The sequence below is a fragment of the Balaenoptera physalus genome (genome assembly GCF_965194825.1).
Source record: "Balaenoptera physalus genome assembly, chromosome: X".
In the NCBI taxonomy this organism is placed as follows: domain Eukaryota; kingdom Metazoa; phylum Chordata; class Mammalia; order Artiodactyla; family Balaenopteridae; genus Balaenoptera; species Balaenoptera physalus.
In genome coordinates, this window is record NC_138903.1 from 43190741 (window position 1) to 43217126 (window position 26386).

Consider the following 26386-nt stretch of genomic DNA (forward strand, 5'->3'; position numbering starts at 1 on the left):
TAAGAAAACATATGTATATTTGCTTACCTTTACAAAAAAGAAACATATGAAGGCTAAACCAGCACATACTGAGATTGGTTGCCTAGAGGGCTGGGTGAGGGCCAGCTAGAAGAAATGGGACAGAGAAGTGACACTTCTTGTTGTCACAACAAAATACTTGTTGATAAAGTTCTGACTTTTGAAACCATGTTAATGTTTCACATACTTAAAAAAATAAATGAAGTTAATAAGGATGGGGTAAAATCCTGAAATGGAATACAGACAGAAACAAATGAACCTTAATCATATTTCAAACACAGCTTCACTGAAGGCAACCAGGAAGAACTAACTCAAGTAACTTTTTTTTTTAATATCTTGAACTGTCCTTTTCAAGGTTAAAGAACCCAGAACATGCCATCGTTTTCACAGCTGTACTAAAACACATTTCCCAGGTGGTTGATGCTTTAGAATGTATATGTGTATTCTCCTTTATTTCTGATAGTATCTGAAAGAATCACTTATTTTGTACTGGATCCCATTTATACAGTTCAAGGGTAAAGTTGATATGAAAAAATTAACTTACTATAAAGGAAAACTCTCTGAGTGAAGTTCATCCAGTGCTTTTGAAGAACCCTTAAGACTGCAAAGGACTGAAGTGCCTAATAAAATTATGTCTCTATTCTTTGCTCCAGTTAGTTTTAATTATTTTGCTTTGTTTGAAAGTTAACATTGCTGGAGTGATATTTGGCCGAAAAGGAGACAAGGAAGAATCAGTTAAGAACACACAGGTATTATTCTGACTGTAGATGGTAGCAGCAGGCTTCCATGACCATAAACTTGGGAAGTATTTCTGGGAATTACAAAATGAGCGTTCAGTGGGACATCATATTTTGATCATCTGGGCAGAAGAGTGGGAGTTTCTTCAGAGAGTTGTGGTCGTCTTAGTACCTTGTAGTGAATTTGGTATAAAGCCGGGATCCTAGGCACAGGCCTGGGGATGTGATGGTCCATCGGTGTCAGCTCAGGGCTCTTGGTGGAGGCTTCGTCCTTTCCCATGTTTGTTGTATTACACTGGCAAGGAGTTGTTTTAACTAGTCTTCTTCCCTTTTCAGTATATTTCTATTTGTAAATTTTATTCAGGGGTGATTTCATAGCACAGGTTTGGAAATATCCACTTTCACTTTGGTTTTCAGTGATTTCGCTGTCCTTGCCCCATTGCATGTTCGAGGACTTATCCCCGAACTGGCAGCACACCCTTTTCCTGTGTGTTTCATCATAACTGTGATTAAGGGCTAGTCCTCAGCACGCAGACGTTTTACATTCAAATGCCAGTTTAGGATTCCACATTTTCAAGTATACACTTGCAGTCAGCCGTGAGAACGACGTCAGTTTTCCATTCTACACTGAGAGCTCAGCAGAATTTGCCATTCGGTCATTTCCTGTAGCACAAGCCATTGTGCCAATCTGGGTGTGAAAAAGGCATGTGCTCCAAATCCTTTTCTTAGGACAAAGCCGCAGAGGCATACCACCGACTAGATTCTCCTGTTACAGCTCTTAATCCAGCGAACGCTGTGTCGGGCTCACCTTCCACGGGTTGGGTTGGAGCCCACCTGTGGCTTGTCGGTGGGACTGCATTTAGAGCTGTTGCTGAGGGTTCATTTCCATGGACTGTAAGACAAAAAGATAAGGAAAGAGGTACATTTTCTACTCCCTTCTTACCCATCTTTGATCTTTGTAAATCCCAAGGCATTTTTACATTCTTCAATGCTGCTTTTAGAGCCGCTTTCGTTGTTGTTGTTTAATACTATATTCCCACTGCAGCCAGTTAAGGACATGTAACTAAGTGATGGAGAAGCAAAATGAAATTCCAGACCAAGCTTTTCCATTTACCATGAAATTGGTTAAAAAAACAAAATGGTGCTGATTTCTCACATACCATCTGGGCCACATCACTCCAAGGAGACTGTCTGTGTCCCTCCCAGCATGTCTCTTTCGCGTGGGACACCCACATTCCCACACACCTTCCGAGTCATCCTGTTGCTGTCTTAACATTTGTCCCATGGTCTTCCCACCTTTTCTTCAACACAGTCAGTTCATATAAGGTTGTGTTATGTTGTCATTTATCTTCAGTTTTCTTACTTTCTAGGAACTTCCTGTAGAAAAGCCCTCCAAACAAAACAAACCTTAATTGACTAAATAAAGATAATGCATGCTCGACTTAGGATAAGCACTACGGCAAAGCATACGCAATCTACCAAGCTTGCAAGACCAGTTGAAGCTGACTCAGAAACCCGAACACACAGCTGATTGCCAGCGGGCTTCTTGTTGCCCTGGTTAGAGTCAAGCATCTGCTTCTTTGCCGGCGCCCAACACACGTGCTGGGCTCGCAGGTGATTGAGATGCACATAGGAGGGCGCTATAGGACGGGCTAGCTGACCTGGCTCCTCTTCACGGGACTGGTAACTCAGACCTGAGCGTGGCCCTGGCTTTTGGCACAGAGCAGAGAAAGGAATGAATTGAACCTAATCTTGCAAAGCAAGTTTGCTGTTTTATCAATAGTTTGTTGTAGATTTCAGGGATGACGGATTCTGATGCACTCGTTTTATAATGTTTTGGTCACACCAGCTCTTGATGCCTTTCCTTTAAATGAATTGTAGACGGAGGCATTTAGCTTCTTTCTTAGCCTGTTTTTTGTTGTTGTTGTTTGTTTGTTTGTTGTTTTTTATCACAAGCCGATTGCCAGCATAATGGAGAGGAAACCAGATTGGATATGGACTCTTTTTTATGCCTCTTCCAGTGTCATGTTTATATATCCAAATGGACATTATCCTCTCAGATTATTATCTGGCACTAATTTATAACTGTTACATTATCAGAGACGATAGCAATATATCAGTGCCCGGGATACATCACAGGCCTGTATAGATGTATGTCTACACCTAAGGGTAAATGAATTTACTTATCAGGTTTTACACATCAGTCTCTAATAGAGATTTTAAAAACCCAACGAATTGGCCTATATCTGAGTATACAAGTATCATTTCTCCATGCATTATTATATGCCTTCCCTCTAATTAATGACTGAGTTGGTGGAAAATGGCTGTTTTATTCGTGGTTTTTTTGTTGTTGTTGTTCTCAACTTTAAAAGTAATCTACCTCTTAAAATTTGTAGTTTAATACTTGTTTGGTGAATTTGTGCCACTTTAACCCTTTCACTATCATTCCCATTTTGTTACATTTCTGTTATGGGGAATTTATGTTGAAATATTGTATAAAGCGTTTGTAGCAGTTTAAAAATAAAATATTTAAAATGATTTAAATTGTTTTGGACGCTTCAATTGTGTTATACATGATTTACATTTTACATTTTGTTTGAGTTGTTAATCTGGAGAGTGTTCTTGTATTGAAGTTTGCTGTTCGTAATTTTATTGTTTCTTGTTGGAGAGTGATATAAAAGACTATTCTGATGAAAACATTAAAATTTACAAATTGACATACAAAAGGGGTTGTCCGTTGATTTTAACCAATGTAGCCTTGAGAGAGAGAGAGAGGTTAATTATAGACAGACAAGTTAAGAGTGGTGTTTGCTATTTTTCCCCTTCCAGCATGAAATAAATCATTTGAGCTTGTCAGATGTACAGAAAGTTTTCTTATGCTGTTGCTAGCAAGCACTTAATGACAGGGGGGAATTCAAATGATGCATTTTATATCATTGCAACCAATAAAAAACTTTCTAAAAGCTGTGAAAAAAAAAGTCCTACCAGAGATTGAACCCGTGCCCCCTGCAGTGGAAGCACAGAGTCCTAACCACTGGACCTCCAGGGAAGTCCCAAACTGAAGTAACTTTTGAACAAGGTATCCATCAGGCTACAGACAAAATGGACTGTAACAAATACCTCTAGTTGGTAGACTTCTCTTCCACAGTGAATCAGGTTAGTGAATCTGAAACTACTGAATGTGTACTTTAGGACTGAGCAAATAAGTAAAATTCTTGTGGCTAATGAGAATCAGGTTTCTCACTGTTGGAGAAGGGAGTTACAAACAGAAAGGGAAACAGAGAAAGGCTCAGATGAACACTCTGGTGTTGGATTGGTATTGTACAGTAGATGTCAGTAGGAACTCATGGATTTTAATGTATAAGTAGAAAGATAGATGTGTGTATGGATTTACATACATATGTGTATATGGATTCACAACATATACGCATCCATATTATATCCTAACTCTGTCCACGGAGAGGGCCCAGAATCAGCAACACTACAGAAGCAATGAGCACTTCTAGTGCCCAGATCTTGGTGTCCTAAGTGCCATTATCCACTCAAAGAAAACGAAGCTTCTTTGGAGAAATGTCTGAGTCCAGGGCCAGGATTGGGAAAGTACAAGATGAGCCTGAAACATCTTGATGTGATCTAAAGGAAAGATGTGCTTTAAAAAATGATGGAGACATGCCAAAAGGACACAGGAGCCAGCTCGAAGAGACTCCCACTGGCCAAAACTAGAACAATTTGAGCATTAAAATAAATAATCACAGTTCTTTTAAGCAAATGGTGTTGGGAAAACTGGATATCCACATGCAAAAGAATGAAGTTGGGTCATATCATATACAAAAATTAACTCACAATGGATCAAACATATAAATGGTAGACCTAAAACTATAAAACTCTTGGAAGAAAACAGAGGGGAAGCTTCATGATATTGGATTTAGTAATAATTTCTTGGATATGACACCAAAAGCACAGGCAACAAAAGAAAAAAATAGGTAAGTCGGCTATGTCAAAATTAAGAACTTCTGTGCATCAAAGGACACAATCAACAGAGTGAAAAGGCAATCCATGGAATGGGAAAGAATATTTACAAATCATATATCTGATAAGGGGCTAATATCCAGAACATACAAAGAACCCCTACAACTCAACAACAACAACAACCATTTTCAAATGAGCAAAGGACTTGAATAGACATTCCTCCAAAGAATATATATAAATGAGGCCAATAACCACATGAAAAGATTATAATCATCACTAATCATTAGGGAAATACAAGTCAAAACCACAGTGAGGGGCTTCCCTGGTGGCGCAGTGGTTAAGAATCCGCCTGCCAAGGCAGGGGACACGGGTTCGAGCTCTGGTCCGGGAAGATCCCACATGTCGCGGAGCAACTAAGCCCGTGCGCCACAGCTACTGAGCCCGCGTGCCACAACTACTGAAGCCCTTGTGCCTAGAGCCGGTGCTCTGCAACAAGAGAAGCCACCGCAACAAGAAGCCCATGCACCGCAACAAAGAGTAGCCCCCGCTCGCCGCAATTAAAGAAAGCCCATGCGCAGCAAAGACCCAATGCAGCCAAAACTAAAATAAACAAATAAATTTATAATTAAAAAAAAACAAACCACAGTGAGATACCACCTCATACCCATTAGGGTGGCTACTATAAAAATAAATAAATAAATAAAATAACAAAAAATAACAAGGGTTGGTTAGGATAACCTTCTTGGAACTCCTGTGCACTGTTGGTTGGAACGTGAAATGCTGCAGTCATTGCAGAAAACAATATGGTGGTTCCTCAGAAAACTAAGAATAGAATTACCATATGATACAGCAATTCCATTTCTGGACATATAACCAAAAGAATTCAAAGCAGGGTCTCAGAGAGGCATCTGTACACCTGTGTTCATAGTAGCATTATTCATAATAGCCAAAAGGTGGAAGCAACCCAAGTGTTCACCAATGGATGAATGGATAAACAAAATGTAGCATATACATATAATGGAATATTATTCAGTCTTAAAAAAGAAGGAGATTCTGACACATGCTACAATATGGATGAACCTTGAGGACATTATGCTAAGTGAAATAAGCCAGTCACAAAAGGGCGAATACTGTATGATTCCATTTACATGAGGTACTTAGAGTAGCCAAATTCATAGAAACAGAAAGTAAAATGGTGGTTGCCAGGGGTTGGGAGACGAGGGAAGGGGAGTTGATGTTTAACAGGTATGGAGTTTAAGTTTGGAAAGATGAAAAAAGTTCTGGAGATGGATGGTGGTGTTGATTGCACAACAATGTGAATATATTTAATGCCACTGAACTGTGCACTTAAAAATGGTTAAGATGGACTTCCCTGGTGGTGCAGTGGTTAAGAATCTGCCTGCCAACGCAGGGGACATGGGTTCGAGCCCTGGTCCGGGAAGATTCCACATGCTGAGGAGCAACTAAGCCCGTGTGCCACAACTACTGAGCCTGTGCTCTAGAGCCCACGAGCCACAACTACTGAGCCCGCATGCCACAACTACTGAAGCCCGTGCGCCTAGAGCCCATGCTCCACAACAAGAGAAGCCACTGCAATGAGAAGCCCGTGCACCGCAACAAACAGTAGCCCCCAATCGCCGCAAAAAAAGAAAGCCCGTGCGCAGTAACGAAGACACAATGCAGCCAAAAATAAATAAATAAATAAATGTATATTTTTTTAATGGTTAAGATGCTAAACTTTATGTTATGTGTATTTTATCACAGTTTAAAAAATTATGTTCAGTGAAAGAAACAAGACACAAAAGATTTGTGATTGTATGATTTCATTTATATGAAATGTCCAGAATAAGCAAATCCAGAATGAGATTAGTGGTTGCCTAGGGCTGTCAGGGACGGAGAGGGAGTGAATGCTAACAGTCACAGGGTTTCTTTTTGGGGTGATCGAAATATCCTAAAATTAGATTGTGCTGATTTTTGCACAAGCCTATAAATACACTAACTACCATTGCCTTGTACAACTAACTTGGGTGAATTTTATGGTATGTAAATTATATCTCAATTAAGCTACTTTTATAACTACATAAAGAGAGTAACTGGGACTTCCCTGGTGGCGCAGTGGTTAAGAATCCACCTGCCAATACAGGGGACACGGGTTCGAGCCCTGGTCCGGGAAGATCCCACATACCATGGAGCAGCTAAGCCCGCGCGCCACAACTACTGAAGCCCCTGCACCTAGAGCCCGTGCTCCACAACAAGAGAAGCCACGCAATGAAGACTAGCCCCCGCTCGCCGCAACTAGAGAAAGCCCACGCACAGCAACGAAGACCCAACGCAGCCAAAAATAAATTAATAAATTAATTTTAAAAAGATAGTAACTGATTTTAACCTGTAAATTATGAGTCCCACACTGATACAAATAAACAAATGAATAAATAAATACATGGGGAAGAAGAGAAAGCTCTTTCTCACAGTAGAATCCCAGCTATACATGTAAAAGAAAATCATCATATGGCCACCATCATAGTAGTAATTGCTTCAGGAAAGAATCACCAATGGATGCTAAACTGGTGAGTGGAAGTTTGACGAAAAATAGGAAAGATACATAATCTCAAAGTATGTCCCTACAAGATACTTATTAATTACAAAGGGGAAAGAGTACATTTCGGTGGAGAAACCTGGAAAACACCACCTTAATCGAATGATCAAAGCTAATACCAACAATTTGGAATTAACCAATGCTTTGTGCTTCCGGATACACTGAGGAGAACACAGCGTCACTTCTGTGGAATTCCTGCCCAAAATGCATAATCCAAATCTAATCTTGAGGAAACATCAGATAAACCCAAATTTAAGGACATTCTTCCAAAGCACTGACCTGTGCTCTTTGAAAACATCAAGATCGTGAAAGTTAATGGAAGATGGAGACATTGTTCCAGATTGAAAGAGATCAAAAAGACCTGATAAAGGAATGCAGCTCGTGACCTAGGATTTCCTTTTCCTAGGAAATAAAAGGACAGTATTGGCACACCCACTAGGATGGCTAGAATCAAAGAGTCAGATAACAAAGTGTTTGTGAAGACGTGGAGAAATTGGAACCCTCATACTCTGCTGGTAGGAACGTAAGAAAATGTCCTTGTTCTTAGAAATTTTATACTGAAGTATTTAATTGAAAGGGCATCACACCTGCAACTATGATCAAATACTTTAGAAAAAATTATAGATAGATAGATAGACAGATAGACAGATAGATAGAGATATACTGAGAGAAAAAGAGAGACAAAATGAGAGAGAGAAAACATTCTGAGGCTTGGCAATTTTTTTTTTGTCAATCTAATAAGCAAAGAATGGGATCTCTTTGTCTTAATTTTCATCTTTAATTACAGGGAGGCCATTTAAAATGTCCTAGAAACTATAACCCAGAATGACTACAAAGGCTATAAAGTCTGACAGATATTTATGGAGTGCCCACTCTCTACTAAGCTCCAGCAGTAAAAATATGAAACATCACACCTAGTAGATATGAAATCATATCTGTTGTTTTAATTTTGCATTTCCCTGATAAAGAGATTGAGTTATCTTTTCATATATTATACATATGGGCCATTTCAAGTGACTTCTGCCGTGAATTACCTATTCATGTCTACAGTCCATTTTCTATTCTATTGTTTGTCCTTTTCTTATTGATTTGTAGATGCCCTTTATATGTCCTAGAATCTAGAGACTAGTTCTTTGTCACACACATCAAAAGACTAGATGGAAACAATCAAGTCTGTGAAGCTCAGGGTACGCATAGTGAGGATCTTCCAGTTTTAAATGCCAGGTCTTGCAACCAAAGGAAATATTTCTTGCTTGTGCTGTGGGTCATTGTTGACTCGATTTGAGTATGTTTGAAAACTGAGGAAAAAATTAGAATGAAGTCTAAGTCATAAAATTTATGGCCTGTATTCTGCTGTTAAGGAAAGGAATGAACATTTGTGCATCTGGCCTATGTAATTATCCATTACAGTTGACCACTGAACAACTGGGGGGGGGGTTTCAATCCGTTTATAATTCATAGCCGGCCCTCCATACCCACAGTTTCTCCACATCCCAGGAATCAACCAAACAAGGACTGTGTGGTACCGTAGTATTTACTATTGAAAAATATGCACCTATCAGTGGATTGCACAGTTCAAACCTGCATTGTTCAAGAGTCAACTGTTAAATATTTTTCATTTGTAATATATGCATATTCATTTATGAGTTAAAACTCCATTTAACTTCATGTTAACATTTTTTTAAAGAGAGGAGACATGCATTTCTCTTCAATTGCCACTGGTATTTCCAAGCAAAGAACTGCTAATCCCACTCTTTTGTTTAACAGAAAGGGACACTGAAGCCCGGGGAGTGGGCATGGCTTGCCCAGCTCCATACAGGCAGGCATTAATCTGATTAGAACCTGTTTTCCTTAGCTCCTCAGGTCAGGGTGGGGTCCAGCTTGACCTTGGCTTCCTTCTCCCTTCCACTTGATAGCTAAGTAAGTATGCAGTCCGTGCCCAATAAATGCTCCTTTGGAAAAAGGCCCTTCATCAGCCTAGGGACAGAGCGGAGTGTCCAGACACTGCAGGGTAGGGTAGGCAGACAGCAAGTGCTGCATAAATCCTCAGAGTTGGTGCAGATAGGGCCCAATACAAACCATTGTTGGGGACGCTGTAAGTGCTTTATAAATGCTCCCAATCGGTGCTCCGTACTAGCCTCCGGAAGGAGTCCCTAAGGGAAAGCACAGACGCCTAATTCTTGCTCCTAGGTGACAGTCAGTACTGGTGTTTCTAGCCGGTCCCTGGTGCTGGAGAGGGTTGGAAATTCCCATAGTTCCTTCACAGGATGGGAAAGGAGAGACCTCGGTTTATTTTCCCATCTGTGAAAAGGGGGCACAACAGTGACACGAAGACGTGCGCGGGTGGGCAGTTTCGGGGGCGAGGCCGATGGCTGGGGAAACGGACTTTCTTTCCTCCCTCCCCCATCTTTCCCATCTCGGCTTCCAAGGATTAGGAATTTGGCGTTTGGACAGTTTGTTCTTGGACGGCCAGAAGACCTCCCGACGCGACCCTTCAGGGACTGGCACATCAAGAGGTCGGAAAGGTGCGAGATCCAACGTTCCACGCGCCGACGTCCTCCCGCGCCCGGCTCCTCTCAACCTCCCGCTCCTCCTTCCCTCAATCCTCCCGCTCCCCTCCTCCTCCGTCCCCGCCCCGCTCCTGTCCTCTTATTGGCCGAGCGGGCCGGCCGGGCCTCCCCGGGATTTAAAGGGCCCGCTCTCCGCGCCGCCCTGGGAGCCGCAGCTGGTCCCGGCCTTGCGGCCTGCGGGGGAGGCTGCCCGGAGGAGGCGGCGACGGTGGCGGCGGCTGTACGTCCCCGGCCCCCTGGACCGCAGCTTTCTTACTGCCAGGTAGGTCGCCGGTAGTGCACGTGCGGCTCTCCCGCTCGCATCCTGAGCCGGCCTCCCCTTGCGGGTCTGCAGCGCGTGTGCTAGGGCCCCCTCTCCATCACCTTTCCAACTCTCCCTTCTGCTGTGTCCCTTACCACCACCTCCACCTCCCTGCAGCCCCCGGGCCTGGGCAGGGCTTTGTTGGCGGCCGGGAGAGGCCGGGTGGGGGTGGGATGGGGCGCGCGGGGGATACAGGACACCCCCCACATCCGTTCAAGGAGAGATGCACACGGCCCCCAAGTGTCACAGGATCTCCCTCTCTGCCCTCCACACTGAGTGACTCTACCTCGGAAACCAGGGAGCCCCCCAATTTGATATACGGGCCTAGAATGTACACCATTCAAACACTATCGGACCCGAACTGTTCCCAGCATACAAGAAACACAGGTCCTTCATTCACCGCAGGTCATGGGCTGTGTGTGTGCACCCAGAACACCCCCCACACACAGCTGGCGGCTCAATCTGATGTACCTGACACTCACACCCTCCCCCAGCCCCCCAGTACCCTGTCTCTACAAGGGTTGGACAGCCCCAGACTGAAATCTGAGTGCTCAAGTCCATCTCTTGAGCATCGTCTGCCCCGTGGACATCCCAGCTAAGCTCCTTCTATGTCCCCCCTTTGGCAGGTCTATCCATCTGTCCATCCATCCGTGGGGGTCCACAATGGCCACCTTCAGCCGCCAGGAATTTTTCCAGCAGCTGCTGCAGGGCTGTCTCCTGCCTACTGCCCAGCAGGGCCTTGACCAGATCTGGCTGCTCCTTGCCATCTGCCTCGTCTGCCGCCTCCTGTGGAGGCTTGGTAAGTGCCTGCCACACCATGGGCCCCCACTTCAGGCCAAATCACACCTACCACGTTCATCCATACCAAGCCCCACTTTATCCTGCCACATCTTGCTAAGCCAAGCCAGGCTCATACACGTCCAGCCTACCACAGCCCACCAGGCTAAGTGCCATTCTACCACACCACGTCCTACTAACCCAGCCGCCCCATGCTACACCACACCAAGCCACATCCTGCCATGCCAAGCCACATCCTGCCATGCCAAGCCATACCTTTCCGTATCCCTGGGTTCTGGGACTGTTGAAAGCTGAGGTTCTTGGATCTTGGGATCCTGAAATGCCTACATCCCAAGGTTATAAGATTCTGAAATGCTGATGTCACAGGGTTATGGAAAGTACCATGTATCCCAAAGTGCCGTGTTACAGAGTTTGGGGATTCTGACAAGTTGAAATTCTCACATTCCAGGCTTCCAAAATGCTGGCATTCTGGATTTCTGGAATCAAGGCATGATAAAGTCTCTGGATTCTAGGATTCTGGAATGTTTCCACAAATCGTGGCAAGCCTATATCCAAACAACAAGATGCCAAGTACCCGAGATTCCTATGGGATGCTGAGAATTTTGGAAATCTGAGATTCAGAAGTTCTATGCTTTCTTTTTTCTTGTTCTTTAATTTTAAATGGATGTTTTATTTTTTCCCCAGGTTTATCATTTTGAAAAGTTTCAAAGTTACTGAAAAGCTAAGTTGAAAGAATAGTACAATGAACACCCATATATGCATCACCCGATTCTCCAACTGTCAACATCTTGCCACATTAGCTCGCCCTATCTACCTATCTACCTATCTTTCCATCCGTCCATCTGCCTATCTCTCTATCTATCATCTTCCTGAATCACTTGAATAACCTGCTGACACTTCATCCCAAATCCTCTTGCGTGTGTCCCCCAAGAACAAAGACATCTTCCCCCCACAGCCATAGCCTCAACCATCACCCCTCAGGAAATTTAATCTTGATGCCATAATATTATTCAATATAAGTTATTCAGATTTCCTCCAGGGTTCCCAAAGTGACCTTTATAGATGTCTCTTTTCTTTAAACCCAAGCCCTGCCACCTCCCCAGCTCCCCAACACCTGCTTTGGGCCCCCTGCAATCCCACCACGTTCCAACCTCTAAGCCTTTCCCTGAGCTACGTCCTCTGCCCAGGCTGCCCTTCTACCAGCCCTGCTCTAATTCCCTTTCTTGTTCTCTCTCTCTTTCTCTCACCCAAAGGGTTGCCATCCTACCTGAAGCATGCAAGCACCGTGGCAGGCGGGTTCTTCAGCCTCTACCACTTCTTCCAGCTGCACATGGTTTGGGTCGTGCTGCTCAGCCTCCTGTGCTACCTCGTGCTGTTCCTCTGCCGACATTCCTCCCATCGCGGCGTCTTCCTCTCCGTCACCATCCTCATCTACCTACTCATGGGGTATGGGTGTATGTCCTCATCCCCACGCTGTCAGCAGAAGGGCGGGGGGATCCCCAGGCCGCCCCTCCTGAGGCTGTCCAGGACAGGGAGGGCGTGGGGTGTTTCTGGAGGGGGTGGAAATCTGGGAGACTTGTTCTTTCCGAAGGCTACACAGAACAGGCTGGACTTGAGCTCCCCCTGGAGGAGGGAGCCCTGGAGAACTATTCCTCCATGAGGTTGTGCAGGGCAGGGAAGGGTATACCCTCTCTGCACCTTGGTTTCCCCCCTTTGTGGTATCTGAGGCCAGGGGAGTCATAGGGCCAAGACCACCACCTTTTTCCTCAGTGAGATGCACATGGTGGACACCGTGACATGGCACAAGATGAGAGGTAGGCAGCCCTGGCCCTCTCCCCTGCCCCAGCCCCTCCAGCCCCACTCCACATCTCCTAACTCCCCCCACCCTGTCTTTCCTTCCCCACTTTTCTCCCTCATCTGCCTAGCCCACTGGACACGCAGCCCTTAGAATCCCCTTACATCTGTGTTTCTCTCTACCATGTCTCTTCCCCATCTGTCTGTCCCATCTCATGTCCATGCCTGACTCTCTTGAGTCAGGACATCTGCCAGTCCTGGGCCTACCTGCTCAACTGCCTGTCTGGCCCCATGCCCACCTCTCCACACTTGCTCTTCTTTCTTACCGCCTCTCACCTGGTGTTCCCCATCCCCCCATGCTGACCTGCTCTCTGCTCATCCACTTGACCATGGGCACCACACCTAGGGGCCCAGATGATTGTGGCCATGAAGGCGGTGTCTCTGGGCTTCGACCTGGACCGGGGTGAGGTGGGTGCAGTGCCCTCGCCCGTGGAGTTCATGGGCTACCTCTACTTCGTGGGCACCATCGTCTTTGGGCCCTGGATATCCTTCCACAGCTACCTACAGGCCGTCCAAGGCCGCCCGCTGGTGAGGTCCTGGGTGGACGGGTGGGCAGGGACCATGGGAAGCCACCATGGGGCAGTGTTCATGGAGCCTTGATCCCCACAGAGCCGCCGATGGCTGCAGAAGGTGGCCCGGAGTCTGGCGCTGGCCCTGCTGTGCCTTGTGCTGTCCACCTGTGTGGGCCCCTACCTCTTCCCGTACTTCATCCCCCTTGATGGTGATCGCCTCCTTCGCAAGTGAGCACAGCCTTCGAGGCCTCTGCCCAGCAGTGAGGGGGTTGGGGAGGGACCTGGGGTCTCCCCAGCTCTGAGTTGTCTCTTAATGCTTCTGTCTGTCTTCTGTTACTACAGCAAGAAACGCAAAGCCAGGTAAATGAGGGCAGGTGCTGAGGGCGAGTGGGGCTGAAAGGGGGTGGGTGCACAGTCTGTGACTGATCGGTTCTGTGAGTCTGAGACTGTCTGACCATCCACCCGGTGACTAGACAGAGACTGAGTGTCTGTGGCTGTGGTTTGACCAAGATTGGCCGTATGACTCCGTGTACAGTGGATACTCCATCACATACTGTGCCTGGCTGTCCGTCTGTTCTGCTATTTCACCACCAGAAGCAAGTTATGTGACTGCCATGGGGAGCCACAAGTATGTGTTGGTTGGTGACACTGATCTGTCTGTGACTCTAGCTAGGGGTTTGTATAGGTTGTTTACCTATCAGCCAGGGACTCCTGTGTGGGACTGGAGTTCTGGCTGTCTGGCTGGGCGGTTGTCCACAATGGGAGTATGTGGCTGTCACTGGATAGGATAAATCTGGCTTGTCTGTAACCCTGGCTGGGAATGGGTCTGACTGTCGCGTGTCGTGCGCATGTCTGTGATGGATTCTGCCTGTGGGTCTGCCTTCTCTGCCTCCTTGGTATTGTCTAGCTGAGGGGCAGAACTGACCATCCACCCCTGGTGTGACTAGGATTTCATCCAGCTATTTGACTGTATGACCTTCTCCCCTACTTATTGGCCGCTGATTGTGTCTGATGCTGAATGAGGCTCTGAAGGGTGGAATGACTTGCCCAGTGTCACCCAACTAAGCAGCCAGGCACTAATCCCAGGCCTGAATCCAGAACCTACGCTTTTTCCAGTGTAAGATGCTGCCTGTCTTTGACCGTGTCTGATTGTACAACTGACAGGATGACTACCTGAGTGCAGAATTGTGTGTGCATGCATAACAGGGTGCTTGATGGTCTCTGTGCCTAACTAAAGGACTTCCGGGTATCTTATGGTCACCGAATCAGGTCAGAGAACTTGGAGTCTGATAGTATGTGTGTCTGGCCATGTGGCTGTGAGGTCAGCCTCTAACAGTCCCTGGGTCTGGATGTCTGGCCACGTGAAGCTGCAGGACCGTGTCATATTATAGGCAGCTCACACATCCATTTGAGCTACCTGAAACTAACTGATGGTGTACGGATGGACAGATGTGTGGGACTATCACAGCGCACCTCTTTTGCCGCTATATTTGTCTGTCTTGTTGATGAACAACTCAGGCCAGCCTCCAGGGCCTCTCTGACTCTCTTTCCTTTCTTCTCTGCTGCCTTCCTGACCCCTAGGGGCACCATGGTAAGGTGAGTCTACAGAGAGGGGCCAGGGATGCTGGCACATGGTGGGGTGTCATGCTGGGGCCTGGGCGTGATGCCTCTCTCTCCCTGGCTCCTTTCCCGCAGGTGGCTGCGAGCCTATGAGAGCGCTGTCTCCTTCCACTTCAGCAACTATTTTGTGGGCTTTCTGTCCGAGGCCACGGCCACGTTGGCGGGGGCTGGCTTCACCGAGGAGAAGGATCACCTGGAATGGTGGGGAGGGCTGGGGAGCCCCATCTCCCACAGGGTGCTGCCTAGAGGAGCTGCAGGGAGGAGGGGGGTGTTCCCGGGGGAGGGAACAGCCAAGAACAAAAGTGTGGCCGTCAGGTGGGTTGAAATCCCAAGTGAGTTTGCGTGTCTCTTTTGCCCATAGGGACCTGACGGTCTCTAAGCCACTGAACGTGGAGCTGCCCCGGTCCATGGTGGAAGTTGTCACAAGCTGGAACCTGCCCATGTCTTATTGGCTAAATAACTGTGAGTCACCAAGTCACCACTCCAAGAGAGTTGGCAGTCCTCAACCCACACCCCTTTCACACATTCATACAACAAGCTGAAGATAGTAGGGACCAAAAAATCTCCCAAATCCCTGCCCTTGTGGAGTTGACATTTTTGTGGGGGTAGCAGTATAATAATAAAAATAAAATACACAATAGTTCAGGTAGTGATAAGTGCTATGGTAAAAAAATAAATAAATAAAGCAGGTAAAGATGATCTGGGAGTGTTAGGAGTGTGTGAGTAGGGGTAGATGCAATTTTAAATACATCATCCAGAGCAAGTCTCACTGAGGAGCTAACATTTGAGCAAAGACCGGAAGAAGGTGAGAGAGCAATCAATGCAAACATGTAGGGGAGGAATTTAACACATGGAAGGAACAGCAAGTGCAAAGGCCCTGAGGCAGGTGCATACCTGGCACATGTGAAAAACAGTGAGGAGACCAGTGTGGTGGGATCAGAGTGAGCGAGGGGACCGGTGGCAGGAGGTGAGGTCGGAGAGGTTACAGGGCCTGGTTCTGTAGGGCCTTTCTGGTCACGGGGAGGACTTTGGCTTTTTCTCTGAGAGAGATCTCAGAGCATGGGTCTGAGCAGAGGAGGTCCATGGGCTGACTTAGGTTGTACCAGGACCCTCTGGCTACTGTGAGGACAGACGGGGAGTGCGGGAGGGCAGAGTGGAAATGGGGAGGAGAGGTCAGATTCTGGATAAACTCTGAAGATAGAACTGACAGGATTTGCTGAGTTTGGTTATGGGCGTCAGGGGGCGGGGAGCAGATCAAGGGTGATAATGAGGCTTTTGTCCTGAGGAACTGGAAGGGTGTAGTTGACACTGGCTGCACTTGGGAAAGACTATAGGAGGAGCAGGTTGGGAGGGAAGATCAGGAGCTAACTTTTAGACAACGTGAAGTTGGAAGCCATTATAAAGAGACTTCATCCTGGGGGCCCCAAGAGGTTGTGGGTATCCTCACCCTGCCCTCTGGCCCTCCAGGAAGGGCAGGGGGGAATCTCAGGAGACTCTTGCCCCACATCTCCCCCCTGCAGATGTTTTCAAGAATGCTCTCCGCCTGGGGACCTTCTCAGCTGTGCTGGTCACCTATGCAGCCAGCGCCCTCCTGCACGTGAGCAGGGCAGAGCGGGACCAGGGTGGTAGCTGGATGGGGGTGGTAGGGCCTCCTCGTCACTCACGTCATTGCCCCCCACCCCCACCCCAGGGCTTCAGCTTCCACCTGGCTGCGGTGCTGCTGTCCCTGGCGTTTATCACTTACGTGGAGCACGGTGAGGGCGGAACCCAGCCCAGTAGATGGGATGGAAGGTTGGCGGCGGGCTGGAACCATGGTCCCCTGAGGCTAACCTGACGCCCTTACCTCTCCCCTGCCCCGCATCTGCCCTAGTCCTCCGAAAGCGCCTGGCTCGGATCCTCAGTGCCTGCATCTTGTCGAAACGGTGCCCACCAGACTGTTCACACCAGCATCGCTTGGTGAGGGTTCAGCCTAGGCAGCCTTGTGTCCAACTCTCCCCCTCAAAAATGACTTCTGTCTCCATCTTATATCTGTCTCAGGGTGCCCAGCTTCCTCTTCCAGTGCCCGAACCACCCCCATAACCTCACCTCTATTCACTGGCATCCATTTATCTAACGAACATTTATCAAGCAACTGCTATATACCCATCTAGCGTTTATTTTCCCCAGTGAACATCTGTTGAGCACCTGCTGGTATCAGGCACTGTTCTAGGTGCTGGAGACACAGTGGTGAACAGAACAGACCAAAGTCCCAGCCCTCTGGGACAAACATTTTAACAGGGGAGACAGTAAATAAAAAATAAGTAAAGTATAATAGTTTGTTAGATTGTGATTAGTGCCAAGGAGAAAATACATAAGAGAAAGAGAAAGGGAAGTATCAGGGGCTGAGTGGTTTCAAGTTTAAATGGGGAGGTGACTTTTGAGTTCTTTAACTGAAGGAGGTGAGGGAGGGAAGCATTCCAGGCAAAGGGAACAACCAGAGTAAAGGCCCTGAGATGGGGGAGGCCCTGGAATATTTGAGGAACAGCGAGGAGGCCGGTATGGCTTGAGCAGAGTGAGTGAGAGGGGGAGAGGTGGGCCCTGTAGGTCACAGTGGGGATTTGCTTTCATTTGAGTCTTTTTTTTTTCTCATTCTTTTTGCAACAAGAAGTATGGAGAATTTCAGATTTGCCTCCCACCCGACAACCAATGTTTATCACCATAAACCCCCAGCTCAAAGCCCCATCCACCATTCTTCCTCCTCTGCCTGAATACTCACATCTCCCCCAACCTGGACGCTCTCATGCTAACAGTACCCTCATCCTTGGATACCCCTTGAGCTCCCATAGGAGGATCAGAACCATCTCTTTCCTACCCTGGGGGTGGGTGCCCTGGACATCCTCATTCCTGTGCCTTGTGCGTTTCCCTGTGTGCCCCTGCCCAAGTGGGGCTGGGGGATGGTGATTAGGTCCAGCTGCCAAGCATATCCATCTGTTCCCCACAGGGCCTGGGGGTGCGAGCCTTAAACCTGCTCTTTGGGGCCCTGGCCATCTTCCACCTGGCCTACCTGGGCTCCCTGTTCGATGTTGATGTGGACGACACCACAGAGGAGCAGGTGAGGTGGGGCCCTGGGCTGGGGGTTACCCAGGGATGTGCTACCTGTTCATGGGAACCATGAGGACAAAGGTGGGGAGGCCAACGCATGGGAACCTTGTGTCATCTGTCTCCAGCTTGTGTAGCCACTGCTCCACCGTCCTTCTGTCCCATTGTCCCTCTGGTTGATTCATACTGTTGGGTCTTTTACTTGGGTGAAGTGTGCAAAATACATTTATTTTACTTATAAGATTTATTTTCTAGAGATGGCGTGCAAAATCCAGGTTTCACTTTTTTAAAAGTTAATTATTTCATCATTTTTATTTAGGTAGAATTCGCAAGATTTCTTTATTTAATTTGTTAAAAAAATAGTTTTACTTACATTGATTGTGCAAATCCTGGATTCTACTTAAAAAGTGTATGTTAAAATGTGTATACTAGTTTTATGCAGGTGGAGTGTGCACATTCCAGGTTTTACTCCTTTTTAAATGAAAAACAATTTCAAAATAATGTTTATTCATATGGCACTAGCAGGATCCCGGTTTAGCTTCTCTTTTAGTTCATTTTTTTTCTTTTTTTTTTTTTGGCCATGCCGGGTGGCTTTCAGGATCTTAGTTCCCCGACCAGGGATTGAACCCTGGCCCCCGCAGTGAAAGCACTGAGTCCTAACCACTGTATGGCCAGGGAATACCCTGAATTAACTATTTAAAGTTTTAATAAAAATAAAACAAAAATTTTATTTAAAAAGAAGCAAAACCCAGATTTTGCACATTCAACCTGAATAAAAAATTTAAAATTGTTTTTAATGACAAAATATAAAATAATATAAAGTTTTATTTTCAATTAAAAATTTAACTAAGGGAATTCCCTGGCTGTCCAGTGGTTAGGACTCGGCGCTTTCACTGCGGGGGCCAGGGTTCAATCCCTGGTCGGGGAACTAAGATCCCTCAAGCCACGTGGCATGACCAAAAAAAAAGTTAATGCATATCACGTGGTTGAAAAACCAAACAGTATTCAAGATATTCAGGGGAAAGTCTTATTCCTGCCGTCTTACCCCCACCCTCTTACAGGTAACCACTTTTATTCATTTTATTAAACTATCCTTCTAAAATTGAAGCATAATAAGCAGATATAAAAATATATTTTAATTCCCTCCCCCCTGCTTTTTACCCTAAAGGTAACATATGAATGACACTGTGCTGCATGTTGCTTTTTTCACATAATTCCTGAAAACCTTCCACATGAAGACATAGAGTGTCCTCGTTCATTTTTTCCATTGTGACACAATGTAGTTTGTCCCTTATTGGTGGACACCCAGGTGATTCCCACTCTTTTCCTATGGTAAGTGGTGCTGCAGCAAGTAATACCCTCACATCCATGTGGATTCACATAGGTGCAGACAGAGCTGTAGGATCTAGTCTTGACAGCAATGGAGAAGTTACCTTTTTGCCCTCCCACCAGCAGTGTGTGATCGTGCTTGATGCCCCGACAACAGAGTGCCTCTCAGACCTCATGGATATGTTTGCCAGTTTGAGTGGAGGAAGATGATGAGTGAGGCTGAGTATCTTTTCGTATATTTAAGAGCCATTTGGGTTTTTTTTTTCCTTTACTGAAAATGGCCTACTCACCTCCTTTGCTAATTTTTGTCTTTTTAAAAAATCAATTTCTAGGAGCTCTTTATATATAAGGGAAAGTACAGGTCAGAGAGTGGGACTGCCTTGTCTTGTTTTTTAAATTTTTGAAAGAGAAGAAAATACAAAAGAAAAAAACTAAATCTGCTTACCTTTCATATGTACCCAATCTCTTCTCTGGGGCCTCACTCAGGGTTGCAGTGGAGTCACAGAAACGTCCTTGAGCAAAGGATAGGTTTTCCTGAGACCTTCTTTGTTCTTGCTGAGTGGGACCGACCATCACCGCTTTCTCTCCCACAGGGCTACGGCATGGCATACACTGTCCACAAATGGTCAGAGCTCAGCTGGGCCAGTCACTGGGTCACTTTTGGATGCTGGATCTTCTACCGTCTCATAGGCTGAGGCACATCTGTGGACCCTCACAACTCTCTCAAGACCCCTTCTCAGGGTGCCAGCTCTGATGGGGGATGAGGGAAGGCCCTCTCTCTAATTATTGACCCTCTCTCCATCCTTGACCCCCCCAACACCCATACACACACACACACACACACACACACACACACCATTTCCATGCCTGTCAATCCCCACCCCACCACAAGGCGGGAAGGGAGTGGTCCCTGCTGGGGCCTAGGGGCGGGGGATGCTTGGGGAAGCAGAGAGGGGGAGATCCAGGGCCTCCCCGCCTTCCTTGTCCCTTTTTATATACAGTTTGTTATTATCAAATAAAAGTAGGAAGTATACAAAAGGCTCACTCTTCACTGCTCAGTGGGGAATAGAAGTGAGTTAGGAAGGGGGCACAGCATGGATAAAGGTTTGGAAGCTAGAAACCATGAAGAGGGAGGTTGTGATTGGTTCATGGTTAATTTATTATCATTCATGATTGGATGATGAGCCTGAGGATAACACTGCTTGATTTGAGTGGGGCCAGGACAGATTGGATACTTGGATGTAGGGGAGGCCTGATACTAATTGGCTGGAAAAACTGAGGGATCCCCATTCGGTTTGGTTGCTCTGACTGGGACAGAGGAGGGAAAGACTGATGAAGAGTTGATGCTTATTGGTCCTTAGGACTGAGGGGTGTGGGTTCTAATTGGATAGGAGGCCTGGGTTGGATCTGGACACTGACTTAGTCTGGGTGCCCACTGGGTTACAGTTATGGAGTTCTGATTGGTTCTTTAGAGTTGGCAGGGGGAGATTGAGGGTCTCCATGCCAATTGGCCAACAAGGCTGAAGGGCCTGGGTTTTGATTGGTTCTTCTGACTTGAAGTCGGGAGAAGTGAAGATGGCCTGAGGGAGAGGCAGAGGCAGCGTGTAGGATTTGATCTGCCTGTTGTATTAACAGCTTCCTTGCCCTTTCGGGGATTAGGATTGAAGGTTGGTCTGGGAAAAGATTTCGTTGCTCTGCCTTTTAAAATGAGGGCAAAGGTGAGAGGACACAACGCAATGCTGATTCAACAGCACAGAAACACCCGATTTCCGATGTGATTGATAAGGGGATAGGAAATTGAAGCCGCGACTCGCTGCAGGTTGACTTCCACCGAAAACGCCCACCAACCTTGGCCCTCCCAGCCTCTTCCACGCCTGACTGGGTCTCAACCAACAGCGAAAATGGTACCAACGCGTGAGGGCGGGGTCGGCGGCACAGAGAATTGCTATTGGTTGGGAGCGGCACTGGCCTCCTTCCCACCCCCTCCATTGGCCAGTTCCGTAAGGCGGAACCTGTGAGGGGTTGGGTTTGAACCAGGGATATTTCGGAGCCAGCGAGCGATCCTAGAGAGACCCCGGAGCCGGTGGGAGAGGCCGCTGCAGCCGCGCTGCTGGGTGAGTGCCCTCCGCCTGGCCTGCCACTCCATCCCTTAGTTCTCAATTGCTAAACGGCCAGCCCTCGGCGCGCGAGACCCTCCCCTCCCCCCCGCGCCGTCCCACCACCCCCGCCACCCCCACGCGCCTGCGCAGGACCCCCGGCTACCGCGCGGTCGTCCGGACGACAGAAGATCCGCCTTCTCATTGGGCAGCTGAACTAGAGGATTCTAGTTCTGATTGGTGGTCTCTGTATTTGACCCTCCTTTTTCTCTTTAGCGCCCCGCGCAAGGCTCCTCTTTGTTGCAGGTTAGCCGCAGGCTGAGCAATTTCGGGATGGGTCAGGCAGTCCCACACACTGAACCTGAGGGTTGTGGTTGTGATTAGTCTTCTCTCTTCTGTCCTGCAGCTTCCAGGACTACGGGGAGGGTAATAGCTTTCCGTTGCATGATGCAAGACAGTGACCCCTGCAAATGGGACCTTACCTGGTCGTTGTGTCTCCCCCAGCCGACTGTGACCCCTGAGGGCGGGGATCAGGTGGCTCCCCCACCAAAGCGTGACCAATGAGGGCTGGGACCTAGTCTGATTCTTGTGTCTGCCCACCAGACTGTGACCAATGAGGGCAGAGACTAGGCCTGGTTCCTATCTTCCCCAGCAAACTGACCAATGAGGGCTGGGACCTGTTCTAGTTCCTGTGTCTACCGCATCCTATGGCTCCCGGAGGGCTGGAACAAGCTTTCAGTCTTTCTGTGGCCTTATAGTCATGTTTTTTAAAACAGTAAATAATTAGATTATTTTAATCGTGTCTGTATTAATTGGTTAATTGAGTCCATTTACATTTCTTGTCATAATAAACTATTTGGATTTGATTTTATGATCTTATTATGTGCTTTCTATTTGTTCAGGTTTTTCCTTTCCTTTTATTCTCCTTTCTACATATCCACACACCTCCATCAGCCTACAAAGACATGACCGCCAATGCCAGCCCCGTGCACCCATACTGGCCGCGGCACCTGAGGCTGGACAACTTTGTGCCTAATGACTGCCCCACCTGGCATCTCCTGGCTGGCCTCTTCTCCATCTCTGGGGTCTTAGTTGTGACCACATGGCTGTTGTCAGGTCATGCTGCGGTCATCCCACTGGGGACTTGGCGGAGACTGTCCCTGTGCTGGTTCGCAGTGTGTGGGTTCATTCACTTGGTGATTGAGGGCTGGTTCAGCCTCTACCACGAGGACCTTCTCGGAGACCAAGCCATTTTGTCTCAACTCTGTGAGTCCTGAGTTCTTCAGTGTGCTGTGGAAGGGAATTTCCTGGGCAGGGATTGGCTTAGATGTTTACCCACCCACCAACTCTTTTCCATTCATTTTAAATAAAATTTTTAAATTTATTTAACTTTTTGTTGCATATATATTCACATGGATCCAAAACTAAACAATTTAAAGAGGTATGCAGTGAAAATCTGCCTTCTATCCACCAGGTTTCCCCAAATAATTGCATATGTTTCTTTTCAGGGTTTTACACATAAATTACACACATAAGCCTCAGTTTGCTCAATTGTAAAAGAGGGATAATAAGTCATATCCAAATATATGTAAGACACTTAGAACAGTGTTTGGCAGATAGTAGATGCCATATAACTTTATTATCATCATCATTTTTATTTTTTCTTTTGTGTAAATGGTAACATGCTATGTACACTTCTGAACTTTGCTTTTTTTAAATGAGGACACTTACAGAACTATTTGACTTTTCCAGTATTGATAGCATTTTCCACCAATATTTTGCTGTTACAAACAACACTCCTTTTTGGCCTCAAGAATAAATCTGCTAGAACATTCTTCTGCAAGTCTCCGTGTGGAGATCTGCTTTCATTTCTCTTGGGTAAATATGGAGGAGTGGAATGGCTGGGTCACATGGTAGATGTGTGTTTACCTTTATGAAAAACTGCCAAACTTTTCAAGAATGGCTGCACCAAAAAAAAAAAAAAAAAAATGGCTGCACCATTTTATATTCCCACCGGCAGTATATGAGAGTTCTAGTTTCCCACATCCTCAATGACACTTGGTATGGTCAGGTGTTTCTTAAATTTTAGTCCTTCCAGTGGATGTGAGTGATATCTCATTATGGTTTTAATTTGCTTTCCCTTAATGACTAACAAAAGTTTGAGTAGCTTTCACGTGTTTACTGACCATTTGGAAATCCTCTTTTGTGAAAAACCTATTCCAGTCTCCTATTTTTACATTGCGTGATCTGTCTTTTTCTTGATTCTCTGCTCACTCTTTCATTTACTCATCTGTTCACCTTCTCTCTCTCTCTCTCGCTGTCACTCACTCATTGGCTACGTCCCTCACTCCATCGTTTACACCTGCCTCATTTTATTCCACAAACATTTATTGAATACCAGACAATCACAGCAACACTTATTGTTCTGTGTCAGGTTTGCACACATTATCTTGTATACATATATTAACCCTAGAGTCCAAACAACTACCCCATTTGACAGATGAGGAAACTGAGGCATGGGGAAGTTAGTCTGAGTTCCTTTTCCTGCTGATATTCTTCATGTATGTCTCTTGTCTTCTTCAGGGAAAGAGTATGCCAAGGGAGACAGCCGATACATCCTGTAAGTGTTTGCCTCTGTCAAGGGAGACCTGTGTTTTGGAGGGGTGGTGAGTCAGGGACCACTAATGGGGTGCCTTGTGGGGAGAGCACAGTGATGCCAGTGCCCCCCAATCCTTTCTCTTGCAGGAATGATACCTTCATGATATGTATGGAGACCGTCACAGCTTGCTTGTGGGGACCACTCAGCCTATGGGTGGTGATCGCCTTTCTCCGCCAGCAGCCCCTCCGCTTTGTCCTACAGCTTGTGGTCTCTGTGGGTGAGGAGAGGGCCCACACTGGGTGCTTGAGGGCTTGATGGGGGAATCCACAGACATGGGGGCATCCCTGCGGGTGGGACCTCTCAGTGTGCCCATCCAGGGCTGAGTCAGACTGAATGACAAACTCCCTGAGGTTCTGGAACAGCCACGCCCCTCTTGGCCTGCATTCTCAAGCGAGGCGGGTTCATTTCTCCTCCCACTCCATCACAAAGTCTCCCATGAAGGTTACGGTTACATGAGGTGGCCCATGATGGTGGGAAGCCCCCGGATCCTCCAGGATCAAGATTCTGAGTTTCCTTCATCTGAGATTCAGTCCTCTTATGTTCTTACTTTGTTAACTTTCTGGAAATGTGAGTTCTCTTTAGTCCTGGAATCCTGAGCTGTCTTGAATGAAAGAATTTTGAGCTTCCTTAAATTCTAGAGATATGAACTCTCCTGAGTTCAGAAAGTCTCAGCTTCTGATTTCTGGAAATCTCACTTTTCTGTTTTCTCAAATCCTCAGCCGTATGATTGCAGAACTCTTATGTCTCTGAATTTGGGAATCCTGAGCTCTGATGACTTGGAAAATGGCTTGGAATTGTTCCCCCTCCTTACAGGATTTCCTTCTTCCCTTTCTATCTCCCACAGGTCAGATATACGGGGATATGCTATATTTCCTGACAGAGCACCGTGAGGGATTCCAGCATGGGGAGCTGGGCCACCCGCTCTACTTCTGGTTTTACTTTGTCTTCTTGAACGCCCTGTGGCTGGTGCTGCCCGGAATCCTCGTGCTTGATTCTATAAAGCAACTTGCTCGTGCCCAGAGCACGCTGGACACCAAAGCCACAAAAGCCAAGGGCAAGCAGAACTAATGAGTGATGAACTGGGCTTGAACACTGGCTATTGAGGAACTCTCCACCTGCCAGAAGATTCCAATCCTTGCTCTCACAGGTTGGAAGGACAAATCGAATTGATCTGTCAAACTCAGGCTGATGGGTGGACAGGGCGAAGAAAGGAGCTGTGTGGAGCTACAAAGGTACAAGAGAACCTTGGAAGTCTGTGATGGGGACAATTTTTTTAAATCAGGAAATAAAGATCTTGACCCTATACTGAGAGATCTTTAATGTCTAACCCCAGAGATGCCCCATGACTGACCCCATAGACCCCTCCAGCACTCATTCCACAGACCACCATTCTCTCAGCCATAGACTGTCATCATCATCATGTAGACCTCGAATCTATGACCTCACAAATCCCCATCACTGACCCCACAGATTCCTCTGATGGCTGATTAGATCCATGAATCACACCTGTCAGCTCTTTTAAGGCGTGATCATCCACCCACACCCTTGGCGTTCTCTCCAGAACACACCTTTCTTTTTGCAATATGGACAGGCTGAGAATTTTCCAAATCCCAGTTCTTCAGTTTACTCAACCTCTTGTCTCCTGATCAGGTACCCCACAACTACCCCATCACTAACTCCATAGACCCCTCATTACTCACTCCAAAGACCCCCATCACTACCCTAACAATCCCATCACTCACACCAGAGACCCCACAAAACTCACTCCACCACCCTCCCATCACTCACACCACATACTCCATCATTAACAACTAAGATACCCATCACTCTCCCCACAGCCTTTCATTTGCTCCATAGACAGACCATCATTCACCTCACAGACCTCTGTCACTCACACCACAGACCCCATCACTCGCCCCAACAGACCTCCCATCACGTACAACTCCAAGACTCACCTCATAGACTCCCTATCATGTGTCACACAAACCCTCTCACTCTCCCCACAAACCCCCTATCATTTACCCCATAGGCCTCTTATCACTCACCATACAGATCCCCTATCACCACCCTATAAACTCCCCATAACTCACCCTGCAGAATCCATCACTTACCTTACATACCCCATCACTCACCCTATAGATCCCCAATTACCCCACAGATCTTCCATCACTTACCCCATATCCTATCACTCAACCCCACAGACCACCTATCATGTACCTACAGATACTCTTCACCCTACAGACCCCCAT

The 26386-nt window shown here is 46.8% G+C and overlaps 2 protein-coding genes and 1 long non-coding RNA gene across 9 annotated transcripts; 2 read left to right on the forward strand and 1 right to left on the reverse strand.

The window, feature by feature from the left end:
* On the reverse strand, positions 1–21770 carry LOC309652645. 2 transcript variants are annotated; one of them, XR_014258843.1, is made up of 3 exons: positions 21645–21770; positions 19828–19894; positions 1–2145 (listed from the first exon to the last, which is right to left on the reverse strand). It is a non-coding gene; the product is annotated as an uncharacterized lncRNA (long non-coding RNA). The 2 variants fall into 2 exon arrangements; XR_014258844.1 differs by lacking the exon at positions 21645–21770 and having other exon boundaries at positions 19828–19969.
* On the forward strand, positions 9991–22344 carry PORCN (porcupine O-acyltransferase). Of its 5 annotated transcripts, XR_014258765.1 has the most exons (16): positions 9991–10152; positions 10818–10990; positions 12243–12435; positions 12760–12803; positions 13190–13371; positions 13453–13583; positions 13698–13715; positions 14937–14951; positions 15051–15176; positions 15337–15437; positions 16496–16572; positions 16666–16729; positions 16846–16931; positions 17956–18066; positions 21042–21201; positions 21885–22344. XR_014258765.1 is itself a non-coding variant. In XM_082446500.1 (15 exons), exons 2-15 carry the CDS (start codon positions 10855–10857, stop codon positions 20075–20077), a joined length of 1386 nt encoding a protein of 461 aa, XP_082302626.1. In that variant the 5' UTR covers positions 9995–10152; positions 10818–10854; the 3' UTR covers positions 20078–21030. The 5 variants fall into 5 exon arrangements, 4 of the variants coding, with proteins under 4 accessions (XP_082302626.1, XP_082302627.1, XP_082302628.1 ...); XM_082446500.1 differs by lacking the exons at positions 21042–21201; positions 21885–22344 and adding an exon at positions 19976–21030 and having other exon boundaries at positions 9995–10152; XM_082446501.1 differs by lacking the exons at positions 14937–14951; positions 21042–21201; positions 21885–22344 and adding an exon at positions 19976–21030 and having other exon boundaries at positions 9996–10152.
* Positions 21362–25440, forward strand: EBP (EBP cholestenol delta-isomerase). Of its 2 annotated transcripts, none has more exons than XM_082446674.1 (5): positions 21362–21496; positions 22381–22744; positions 24062–24098; positions 24224–24354; positions 24982–25440. In XM_082446674.1, exons 2-5 carry the CDS (start codon positions 22444–22446, stop codon positions 25203–25205), a joined length of 693 nt encoding a protein of 230 aa, XP_082302800.1. In that variant the 5' UTR covers positions 21362–21496; positions 22381–22443; the 3' UTR covers positions 25206–25440. The 2 variants fall into 2 exon arrangements, with proteins under 2 accessions (XP_082302800.1, XP_082302801.1); XM_082446675.1 differs by having other exon boundaries at positions 21383–21496; positions 22433–22744.
* Positions 25441–26386: the final 946 nt, after the last annotated feature.

Bases quoted from the DNA above. Each gene is read 5' to 3' on its own strand.
- PORCN (XM_082446500.1), top strand. From the start codon at position 10,855: ATGGCCACCTTCAGCCGCCAGGAATTTTTCCAGCAGCTGCTGCAGGGC. The intron at 10,991-12,242 runs GTAAGTGCCTGC...TCTCACCCAAAG, and splicing joins CCGCCTCCTGTGGAGGCTTG to GGTTGCCATCCTACCTGAAG. The intron at 12,436-12,759 runs GTATGGGTGTAT...CTTTTTCCTCAG, and splicing joins CTCATCTACCTACTCATGGG to TGAGATGCACATGGTGGACA.
- EBP (XM_082446674.1), top strand. From the start codon at position 22,444: ATGACCGCCAATGCCAGCCCCGTGCACCCATACTGGCCGCGGCACCTG. The intron at 22,745-24,061 runs GTGAGTCCTGAG...TGTCTTCTTCAG, and splicing joins AGCCATTTTGTCTCAACTCT to GGAAAGAGTATGCCAAGGGA. The intron at 24,355-24,981 runs GTGAGGAGAGGG...TATCTCCCACAG, and splicing joins ACAGCTTGTGGTCTCTGTGG to GTCAGATATACGGGGATATG.